This window comes from Botryllus schlosseri, chromosome 13 (assembly GCF_051294905.1).
Source record: "Botryllus schlosseri isolate E-star chromosome 13, Bs_hap1, whole genome shotgun sequence".
NCBI lineage: Eukaryota > Metazoa > Chordata > Ascidiacea > Stolidobranchia > Styelidae > Botryllus > Botryllus schlosseri.
Genome location: NC_137248.1, coordinates 22701686 through 22714100, shown reverse-complemented (window position 1 = coordinate 22714100; position 12415 = coordinate 22701686). Strand labels below are relative to the sequence as shown.

General features: G+C 43.4%; 1 protein-coding gene across 1 annotated transcript in view; it reads left to right on the top strand.

The window, feature by feature from the left end:
- Positions 1-12105, top strand: part of LOC145454667 (regulator of MON1-CCZ1 complex-like) — a 37550-nt gene extending 25445 nt beyond the window's left edge. Inside the window, exons 15-19 of the mRNA XM_080332653.1 lie at positions 116-316; positions 7160-7333; positions 10038-10091; positions 11748-11919; positions 11979-12105. Coding sequence (XP_080188779.1) covers positions 116-316; positions 7160-7333; positions 10038-10091; positions 11748-11919; positions 11979-12037 — 660 coding nt within the window. The 3' untranslated portion in view covers positions 12038-12105. The remainder of the gene's footprint in view (positions 1-115; positions 317-7159; positions 7334-10037; positions 10092-11747; positions 11920-11978) is intronic.
- The last annotated feature ends 310 nt before the right edge of the window (positions 12106-12415 follow it).

Here is a 12415-nt window from a genome sequence, read left to right as displayed (position 1 = left end):
TTCTGACCGATAATGACCTAGGAACGTGTATTATCAGTGCTCAAAAAGTGATAGGCCTACTAGTTTTTGGATCATGGTGCTCAGCTCTATTCGAGACTCCGTTTGGTAATTTTAGCAAAGGCACGACGCTGCAGGATCTTCCGAAAAGTTTTTCCATCACCCTACCCACGGAACGTCGGTAGTAATCGACCAGAGCGACATCTACGTTCATGTACTGTCTGTGATTGCCAACCAAGAGACAGCCGACCACAAACATATTGTTTGTATCGTGATCGAGTATATTCGATCGTTGGACGACGCTCAAATTCAACCACAAGTAGGAACTCGTGTTTTTCTGTACTGTCAAACTATCATCGGGACTGTTCAAAAATAATTTTCTTTTTCCAAATTTTACTGACTTCTAGATAAAAATGCGCCACATCTACTATCACAGTATTTAAAATAGGAGGATGTTGTTGTAAAGCGAACGTCAAGTGGTCGGGCGATACGCAAGCCGAAGAGGTTCCAACCGACTTGATTGATTGATTGTTTTCTTTGGGTTAATTACCTAGTGCCTATTACCTAAGGTGTACGTTGGTTTGTGCTTTGTAAGGCAGTTCGTTTTTGAGTGCTGGGTACGGCGGTTACCTTTGTTGAACGATGCGCCGAATTGACACGTTTCGAAGACTATTACGGGCTGAGACGGCATCGTATTTAAACTCTCACGGTGTGAGGTGTTGGAGTAATTTCTCGTCTTGACTTCGATTTATCTGTTTGCAAGTCGCTGATCTTTTTTGGGAATTTTGTTAAGAAAATTCTACATCTTTAAATACGACGTCTACAAAAGTCTGAAGATCTTGCAAGTGATAACGTCATAGATGATGCAGCGCACACCACCTCCGCAACAAGTGAATCCGATTCTATCGCTCAGTAAAGCTGATTTAGAGAACGAATGTGAAAAGTTCGGTCTGTCTACACACGGGACCGCGGCACAGTTACGTGAGAGACTTCTACAACGCGAATCTGTGGAACCGAATACTCAGTCGTCATCAGCACCAGATTCACCTCCTAAGGAATTCGTTGTCACAAGCATCATCGATTATAAAATAGAACCATCTGCGAGCAGATCGCCCTAGTCTGGAGCAACAAGCAGCCACGCTAATCTTCGTGCGACTCCCTCTAACGTTTCGCCACCTGCCTCGTTTGGTCACGACCCCATGGCATTATTGATGACATTCTTGATGAAACAAGAAGAAAATCGTGCTTTTGACGAACGACGTCGTGAAGAACAGCGCGTTGAAGAATTTCGTCGAAAGGAAGAACAGCGCATTGAAGAACTACGTCGAAAGGAGGAAAGAGACGAGCTCCTTGAAGCACGCCGACGAGAAGACTTGGAGCATATGCTGAAGACGCATAGCGAGTTCTTCGCTTCGATGACCTCTCATAACAGCCAAAATTCCAGTGGTTCGAGTGTCAGCGATTATCAGTCGGTACAACGTGGTGTGGATCGTCTCGAAAAGGAAAGCATCGATACCATTCGTACATTGAGAGCCGAGTTGGAAAATAACGCTTCGAAGCATGCTATCAAAGGGTCGCTCAGTCGGCTTGGTAAAATTGATTCCAGACTGAGCAAACTCCTGGACGACAAAATTGATGCGCTAGACGGCGACGAGAAGAAAGACACCCTGATTCAACGAATTTATGATATCGGGAAACAAATCAAAAGCGCCAGCGATCTAGGAGAGAACCGGGTCGACGTTATCGAGAAACGCGAACGGCAAGAATCAAGAGCTGGAGCGCTACCGGGTGGCTTTAAGATCCCATCCTTCGACGGCAATGTTCTGCACTTCAGAAAATGGTGGTAAGAGTTTCGTTCCCTCGTGCAAGAGAATCGCGATGTGAGCCAATTCTATAAGATGAGATACCTTATTCAAGCATTGGCTGGCCCTGCTGCTGCTGTCTTGGCCGGCAAAGATGGACTTGAAACCGAATATGACGAATGTATACTGTATAGCCACGGTCCAGAAGAAATTTGGACGAGAGTATATTGTCGTCCGGCAAATCGTGCAATCCATCATGACTGCGTCAACACCAGCGAACGAGGCGACACAGTTTGGCAATTTCATTGAAGAGATGTATAATCGAGTAGCTGCGCTGGAAACTCACGAAGCCACGAGAGATATGGTTGTGGTTCCCATGATCGAAAGTCATTTGCCTACTGGCGTACGAATGAATTGGGAACGTCATGTACACGGGATAACGGAGGATGATAGAACTCCAACTACCGAAGACCTGTTCAAGTTTTGTCATAAAGAACTGGACGCCATGATTTCCAAGACCGCAATCAAGGGCGAAGGAAAGTCTAGCAAAAATGATAATAACAAGAACAAGTGGGAAAAGCGTTCGAATGACCGATTAACATCCGCACAAAGCCTCGAAGCACGGGAGAAGGAAGACACGAAGCAAGATCCGAAACAAGGCATCGCTTGTCCTTACTGTGATGCTGACCACGTGGTCACTGCATGCAAAAAATTCATCGGTCTCAACAAAGATGAGCGGCGTCAATTTGTGGACGACAAGAAGTTATGTTTTCGTTGTCTTATCGTACCATTTTCGCCTCGACTGCATCATTGCCGAAAGAAGAAATGCAGCGAGTGCGGCTATCGTCACAATGAAATGATCAGCTGTCCGCCTGAGTTGAAGACCGAGGAGACGGCAAAGAGCCTCATCGCAGCAGCAAGTGAAAGTCAATCAACATTTCACGCCAAACGCAAGCCTATCGTCTCCAATGAAGACAGAGTCATTTCACCAACAGCATTGGCAAGGGTCAGAAGTGGTGGTTGAGACACGATAGTTTGTCTTGCGCTCGACACCTTGAGTGAGAAGACCTTTGTCAGTCAACGAGTTGCAGAAACGTTAAAACTAATTCCAAGTGCAATAAAGCAAATCGCGGTACAAGGGTTTGGTGGACACGAAACCAAAACGAAGGTGTCAGTAGCCGAGATGGAGCTTGTGCCTTTGATAGCTAATGAACCGACTATCGCATTTGAAGCCTACATCAAGTCTGGGCCGCTCGGAGCACCATTACACCCAGTGAATATTGAGCTTGAAGATCACCCGCACTTGAAGGGCGTTCGTCTGGCAGATCCCAACGTGTCTGCAGGGGCTGAGATTGATATCCTGGTCGGTAGTGCATTGCTGAGCGAAAATATGCTGAGCGTAGTCATTAGGCCAAGGGGAGTAGAATCTCGTTAAACTGCGTTCGAGACCATATTTGGATACGCATTGTTGGGACAAATTTCAGGACGCGGCAATCCGAAACCATCGTGTCTTTTTGTCCATGCGCCGAGCGTCACTGCCGATGGTGAGAATAATCAGACTAAGACCTGCGTACTGAATCGCGATATTGAGAAATTTTGGAGTCTCGACGCCATCGGTATCACCGACAGCTGTGTTAAAATGACCGCAGATGAAGAGAGAGCGGTTGCGTTGTTTGAAGCAGAAACTATATTTAACGGGGTACGGTACGAAATCCCACTGCCATTTCGACAGGACGCACCGAAGCTCTCTAACAATTACAGAACCGCGAAGAAGTTGCTTGAGTCTACCGAAATAAGACTCGAGAAAAAGCCAGAAATGAGGGAAAGGCACATCCGAGCAATGCGGGAACTGGTCGATCATGAGTTTGCGAGGAAGCTTACCGCGAGCGAGATTGATCGTTTGGAACGCGCGACGGTGATTGCTATTTCATTCCACACCATGGCGTGATCAAGGAGTCGAGCGTATCGACCAAATTTCGTTTGGTGTTCAATGCAAGCCATCCTGATAAAAACGGCAATTCGTTAAATGATTGTCTTTTGCCTGGTCCTGCGCTGCAGCCTGATTTGGGTGGGGTTCTACTGCGGTTCCGCACACACCGTATTGCTTTGAGTGGTGATATTGAGAAGATGTTTCCACAGACGAAGATTCTGCCGCAGTGTTACAGATACCAACTCTTTCTCAGATTGCGATACGAGTTGCGAACCGAAGAAAATGGTCATGACTTCACTAATGTTCGGTGTAAACTATTCTCCGTGTGGGGCAATTTCTTGCACGCACAGGCATGCCGACCGAGAAGACATGAGACGCCAATATCCCAGACTTTGTGGAGAACTTAGGGAATCGCTATACGTAGACGATCTTCACACAGGTGGTGACAGTGTTACAGAAGTCGTTAATCTGTATCGCGACGCAGTTACGTTTTTCGAGTCAGGCGGATGGCACATGACAAAGTTTGTATCGAATTCCGAAGAGGTGATGAATGTTGTACCGTCACGTGATCGACACCCGCATTCAGTAATTGCTTTCGACTGAGCGGACGATGTGATCACACCAACTGCGCTTGGACTACGCTGGAATACGGCATCTGATACCTTTTTCGTCAACGTTTCAGATAAACTGATCAACATCCCGCAAGTGCCATCAAAGCGCATTGTTCTCAGTACGTTGAGTTCGATATATGACGTGTTTGGTTTTCTCGCTGGATATACAATTGTTCCGAAGATACAAATGCAACGGATTTGGCGTTTGAAAATTGATTGGGACGAGACATTACCAGACGCGGAAGCAATCGAGTTTAGCAAATGGGCAGAGGAACTAGAGGACATATCGTCGATTCTCGTTCCTCGCCTCTGCCAAACAGAAGGTTCAAATTCATGGGGTGACTCTGCGTGAATTGAAAGCCTCAGATTTGTACTGGAATGGGCCGCCGTGGATTGTCGCAACGCAGACGAACTGGCCGACAAGCCGGGATAGAATCTACGAGAACTCCGCAGACGCCATTGCATTCGAGATGGAAAGAGCACCAAGCGCATTGATTGTCAGTCAAAAGGTAGTTGAATTGCCGCCGAGCGTCGTAACGAAATGTTCAAGTTATCACAAAACGAGACGGCTGCTGGCTTGGATGCTGAGATACCTATATTTAAAAGCTAAACGTGTGAGTGCGCAATCTCAATCAAGCATCTCGAACGCAAGTCCGTCTGAATTTACCGCTAAGGAGCTGGAACGGTCGGAGTTCGGTCTTCTCCGTGATTTACAAAGGCGACATTTCAGCGTGGAAATTGCATTGCTCAAGGCTGCGAAGAGTTTGCCAGAGAAAAGTCCGTTAATCAGTTACGATCCGTTCATCGACGGGGAAACTGGTTTATTGCGTGTAGGTGGGCGACTACGGCATTCCAACTTACCGGAAATGTCAAAACACCCGATTATTCTACCTGACCACGATCTACTCACGGAACGCGTAGTTGAAGACCACCATATTTCAAGCCAGCATGCCGCTGCCGAAACCACTTTATCACTCTTGCGTCATAGATTCTACGTGGTACACGCTCGACAAGTCGTACGACGTGTAATACACAAGTGCAGCATCTGCAAGCGTTATCGTACGAAGCCAGTCATTCAAAAAATGGGAGATCTTCCACCTCATCGAGTGGTTCCTGCTCCTGCATTTTCAGACGTGGGCTTAGATTACACCGGCGCCTTGCTGATACGAGATGGTGGAGTTGTAAAGAAAGGGTTTATTCTCGTTTTCACGTGCCCTCATAGTCGGATGATCCACTTCGAGCTTTGCCTAGATATGACAACCGACGAATTTCTTCAAGCTCTGAGAAGATTCATGAACAGGCGGGGTGGGTGCAAGACAATCGAATCGGACAATCAACTAACGTTCAAGAAGGCCAAGAAATTACTCGAAGTGACATTCGCCGGCAAGTTATTTGAGAAGATGAACTCCGTAAAAGCGGTTCACGGCGGATAACGGTATTACTTGGAGATTTATCACCGAGAGAAGTCCGTTCAGAGGAGCATATTGGGAAAGGATGAACAGAAGTTTGAAAGAGCCTCTACGAAAGATTTTGGGGAATGCCTTATTGCGCTATACCGAGTTATACACAATACTGACGGACATTGAAGCAGCTCTTAATCAGCGTCCCCTAGCTTACCACGGCTCTAATTCTTTGGATCCGACACCAATCACGCCGAGTCAATTAACTATCGGACGGAATCTACGAGAATTGCCTGTGATTCGAGGAAGCGGTAACGTGTCTGTCGGCAAGCGTTTCCGATATCTACAAAGCTTACTTCAATCGTTTTGGAAGCGATGGAGCAATGAATATTTGCCGAAATTGCAGCAAAGGGGTAAGTGGAAGCGAGAAGAATCGCCGATCAAGATTGGTGACGTCGTTTTGGTCACTGAAGAAAACACGTCACGACCTAAATGGCCTCTTGGTCGTGTCACTGATGTCTTTTCTGGTAAAGACGGTTTGGTCAGAACTGCGCAGGTGAAAACGCAGAAGGCAATCATTTGTCGCCCTGTGCAAAGACTCCATGTTCTGGAATCAACGGATTTGAGTCCAGATGTACTGAATGGTTTTGTGCCAGAAGAGATATCAGCGATGTCTGTTAAACGGGAACCAGTTCTGACTAACTCCGAAGTAAGTCAGGGGGAGGAGGATGTTGTAAAGCGAACGTCAAGGGGTCGGGCGATACGCAAGCCGAAGAGGTTCCAACCGACTTGATTGATTGATTGTTTTCTTTGGGTTAATTACCTAGTGCCTGTTACCTAAGGTGTACGTTGGTTTGTGCTTTGTAAGGCAGTTCGTTTTTGAGTGCGGGGTACGACGGTTACCTTTGTTGAACGATGCGCCGAATTGACATGTTTCGAAGATTATTACGGGCTGAGACGGCATCGTATTTAAACTCTGACGGTTTGAGGTGTTGGAGTAATTTCTCGTCTTGACTTCGATTTATCTGTTTGCAAGTCGCTGATCTTTTTTGGGAATTTTGTTAAGAAAATTCTACAGATGTTGTATATTTTATTATTGTTGGTGGAGTGAAGATTGAAATGAATTGAATATGAAAAAGTAGTATTTCTCTACGGCCTCAGGCCCTCAGTTATCAAATAAAATATGTCTATCACAAATTTGAGTTCTTTCGCCCTCTGTTTGCCGTGCAGTTCGTCCAAACGAGGCAAAAACATCAAATTTTGCCATAGTTTACACTAAAAATCTAGTTTTGGGTTTAAAAGCTGCGGAAGTAACATGTTTCTATCTCATTTCCAGAGGTTAGCATGGTTGTGTTGTTGATATTTCTGTCAGCCAATTAACCCTGTTATCCATTGATGATTTGTATTTGTTTTTAACAGGATTACTTATACGAACTGATCATGAAATCCTTGATGCTGAGCAAAGACTTTTACACGTTGGAGCAGTACATCCACAATGGAATAATTCCTCTTTCCAAGTCCGCATGCGGGCGCTTGATTCCCATCATTGCCAGCCATCAGCAGGCGTCCGGGCTGGTCATCGACCTTTGGAAGGTTTGAGAAATCACTATTTTGGATATCAGTTGTGTACGTTTTTTTTTGTCACCTACAATGGTCCTATTTCCCCAGTTCTGCTGCAGTGTACTCGTTCCAAACTTGTGCTAACTAATGGATTTTTTAAATGCGCAACTAGAACTTGAACTACCCACTTATCAATACCCACTAGAACAGTGGTTTCCAACCTTTTTGTCTTCATTCCCCACTTCAGATTTATTCCGAGTCTTCATTCCCCATCAGGACCGTAACAGCGCTTCGTCAGCCCCACCCAAAAAACGTTGATCTTGGCCCCCCACCGGGTGACAAACCCAACTTCTGGGGGGCGGAGCCTCCCAGAACCCCATCAGCCCTGCTGAACCTGTACGCTTTTCCCCACAGCCTGTCATGGGTCTACTGTTTCGAGCGTTGCCTTATTTCGACTAAACGCACGAAGCGCGAAAAATTTATATAATTCGTGTTTGAATCGGCACATATGATAGGGAATTGCATATATCTTGTTATCAATTTTTTATCCCCACTCTGCTCACGTACTCAGATCTACCGGTAGAGCTGAGTGAGGTGTTTGGAAAAGGTAGGACCCCTACAACAGAATTAAACATCTTCGGGCGGACCCATTGGTATATTGACTTCATGACCTTATGCTACTTTGTGACGTATATCTGCTATATCAAAAGATATGAAAATCGCCAAAACTAAAAAGCACACACGATTTCAAATTGGTATTACTTTACAGGCAAATACTTTTGGTGCGTTGTGGCGCATTAATGGCCGACGCCGAAGTCTCCATTTCTATAAATTCTACGTATCTTTGTGGGGGAAGGGTACCCAATAATCAGATATTCGGCAAAATTAAAATTTTTTGAAAAAGTGGCATAAATTTCCAAAAAAATACTTTATTTATATGTTAATTCACAAAATAATTTTGTGCCTCCTCGAGCTCTCTCCCCCCCCCCCCCCCCAATGGGGGAAGGGGGGTTGGTGTGCAGCAGTTACGGTCCTGTTCCCCACTACCCAGCACTTTTGTCATCACAGAGCAGCTATCTGCTGGTTTGACTGCACAAGACACACAACCACACCAGTACGCAAGACAATCGCCTATAACTGCAACATAAAACGTATTGTGAACCGATACCAGTGACGCTCAAAATTTCGCGAAAGCGTTATTTCATGCCAGCGTCATTTCGCGACTAACTAGTAGTGCTGGATGCGTTTGTGACGCTATGATTGTCCAGCCAGAGTTGAAATGAGGTTTTGTGAACAACATGCAATATAATCTTTGATACATACATTCCAGAGCAGTTAACTGGTAACGGTAATTGCGCATGTGTCTGTGTGAATTTGTAGACTGTCCTGTATATAATTTTGAACATATGCATCTATTCCTCACCAGAAACCATTGAATTCCCCACCGTTTGGGAACCACTGCACTAGAACTATCGACCTGTAACAATATGCAATTAACTAGCTAAAACAAAACTAGCTAGATTCAATTCCAAAGCAACTCTAGCACCGGAACAATTTAAATACCAAAGAATCGTACAGACAGAACTTGCCTGACTGCAGGATAAACTAATGGAATTGAGGGATTCCGTCCCCAAAACCCAGCGTTCGAATCTGGTCACGATTTTCTGTTGATTCGCCTTGACTAAAGTCATTTTCTGCAAATACGGAAATGACTCGACTCGAGTCAATTGGTGTATTGACTCGACTTGTACTCGAGTCATTGCGCATGACTCGAACCAAATCATATGACTCGAGACTCAGACGGCCAGGACCGACATTTCATTGTAATCGAAGAATAGTAAAGTAACTATGCTATTGGAATTTCGTCTATTGGTACTGGTACTTGCAAATGCGACCAGAAACTGCTAAAAGTGAAGAAAAATAGTGTATTATAGATGTGAACCATTCGATATAACCAAGCAGAGTTATAAAAAATGGGTTTATCAACAGTTTAACTGGAAACTGAGCAGTCAACACAATGACTCGGACTCGGACTTGACTCGAGTCAGAACTATAAAAGTCAAATTGACTTGGTTAAAACCCTGCCAAAACCCACCCCTACCTACGCCACTGTTGGTAGTGATGACTATGAACTAGCAATGGATCAAGAACACCGCACAACGGCAAGCCGCTATCACGATTTAAACCAAATCACGACACATGTTTTCTTGTGTTGTTCAGCGACTAATCTTTGAATGAACTAGAAGCGGAACTATTCACTTTCCAGAGTCTGCAACTAGAATTACAATTAGAACTACAATACACCAAAACCCAGCGGTTAGTTGACCGTCAAATAACTAGATTTGTAGTTCGTAAGTTTGATTTCTTCTATGATTGGTAGCACTCCCGCAGATATTTCATAAATCTACAATTATGTTTTACCTTAGTGTTAGATTCCTGACTTGAAATGATATCTTACCCCAATTTCATCAATTTTAATTGTGAAGATGATATTGCTCATGGAAAGGTATCTGTGCTACGAATCCTCGAAGCAAAATATAATACGGCGCCGGTATAAGTGTATGTAATTGACTTGCAAAATCCTTTCTCATGTCACAAATTGATGTATATTTTTACGGCCATCTTGCCATCTCACAGAACTGATGATTTTCTCCAATAAACCAAACAGATATCTTTCAGGATTTTGAAATAGGAATCCGTTTATGATTTTAATGCTGGCATTACTATTTTTGTTCAGAAGGTACCTGGATGCGGAGATGAATTAATTGACGCTTTGCTTGCTAATAAAAAGGTGGGTAGTTACATTTTTTTGATTACCATAGTGTAGTTCCTGTTTGAAATGTTATCCATCCTGTAGCTGTATTGTGATATAACATTCAAGTAGGGGCTATGCATTTTTTCCTTAGCCCACAACAGGGTTACCAAACTTTCTTTAGGTTCCGATCGTTTGAAAACGAATAGATCAGAAACGTTGTTTGACCAAAAACTTCATTTTCTAATACTGTAAAGCTGCGATTCCCAACATTTTTCATCTCGTGGACCCCTTTGGCCGTAATTCGAGCCAAAATTCCTCTTAGGAGAAATCAGACTGATGAATAAAAAGCGGTCTGAAGAATAGGATGGGCGCTACAGAGTGTCTGTTTCAAACAGGGTCGTAATAATACTTTGTTGACCTTCAGAAATCAATAGTTTAAAAAGTATGGTGAATTTGTATAATACGAGAATAATAAATAATTATTGTTATTAGACATGCAATACGAATACACACATGCAGAAGTGGTAAAAGTAGTCATCGTTGGTACTTATGTAGCATTACTAGTACGGTCGGTAATTTCTACTCAGGTACAAGTAGATGTAACGATTCCGAAGTAGAAAGGTAAGTATTCCAGACCAAGGTTTGCGAAAAAACTGCAAACTGTTAAATTGACGAGCAAGTGGTCAAAAATCATAACTTATTGAGAAAACAGTCATAGAAGTGAGTTTTGGCCCTTGGTGATGAAGTTCCCACATCTCATACAATAAATTTGTTTTGGTTAACACTGTAAATCACATAAGAATATGTTGTTTTCCTCTTGACGCATTATTGCTATGTTACAATTGGCGCGCGTCGTCAATACTCAAAACATGCCATTCGATTTCGATTGATTAATCCTATAGCTGGGACAATCACTTTTATCTGGGATAATGTGACAGCAATATTCAGTCGCCAAGCACTAGACTGCCAAGCACGAATTTCAGGGTATACTCGAATGTGCTAATAACCAACCCCCCCTAACTATCTTGCTGGGGTTGTCCAACTGTAGCTCTTTGAGTGTCCCCTGTTGAACCGAAGGTAAAAATACTTTCTGATTCTAAGCTTAGATAACTTTATTAATACGACATTATGATCTTACTAATCTGATAATTAATTTACGGGCGTTAAATTGACCTGGCTAACACGATGTTGAAAAAACCCAGATTTCAAGAACAAAACCCAGAAACCCAGGTGATGCTCGAAAAAAAAACAGATCTGGGTGGAAAAACCCATCATTGGCATGTCTGATGCAAGGGTGGTCTTGAACACTGTTCAATTTGGTTGTTCAAAAATATCTTTATATTTCTAATTCTCTACGACCCCGTGAATTGTTTAGGTTACCTAAAACTCCTGCACAGCAAATTTGTCTCGATACCTGCTCATAAAAGCGAAGTTTTTAAAGCATGAAGTGTTGGCTTTAATTGAAAGTATTTGAAAGAAAGATTCTTTGATAATGTTCACACCATTATTAGATTTTGGACAACCATACTCAACAATAACAGACTACTACTTGATCATAGTACGCTTTTATTCTTGTACTCAAGTAGTAGGCCTATTGGTGCCTGTGAGAAGATATTACAGATGTAAGCATTATTACGGCAAAGAAAATTTTCAACTGCAGATCTAAAAGTTTGTTTCACCGCTGATTTTCAGGTTTTGCAAGCCCTGCGTTTTGCTAAATCGTCTACAATGCAAAACTCTGTTTCGGCAAGGAAATTCTTAGCAGCAGCCAGAGAAAGCGGGGATGACATTCTCTTCTACGAAACGTTCAAATACTTCGAGAGTCGAAATTACACTTTACGTGGCAGCACAAACTTTATTTCAGGTGGCACCTGGTTATTCACTATCATTTCTTATGCATCCCTTATTTTTTTTATATTGCAGGCGAGCAGTGCGAATCTTTCGTCCAATATTTTGAAAAGAAGTTCGGCAATCGATCGTGATTATTGTGTGTTTGTTTTCTAAAGTTTATATATAGTTTGATGCAATACAATTTCATCAGAATTCATAATGTCGACACCAATGCTCGGAAAACTGATGTCATGAAATTTTAATGTGGTGGCGTGGCAAACTAGAGGTTGTAGGAATTAGCGTAGCCAGTATTATTAAATTAGGGAAACGGATGAAAAATTGTGCTGGCTTATAGGGCGGCGCCGCAGGCCCCTTGTAATGCGGACAACACGGATGACGTCATAATGCTCATGTCGAATAGGTAGGAGTCATGCGTCGTCCTTTGAGGAATTCAGATTTTTACCGAAGAGTAGGGTTGCCATACGTCCGGAATTTCCCGGACATGTCCGGAATTTCACTGAAAAATCTGC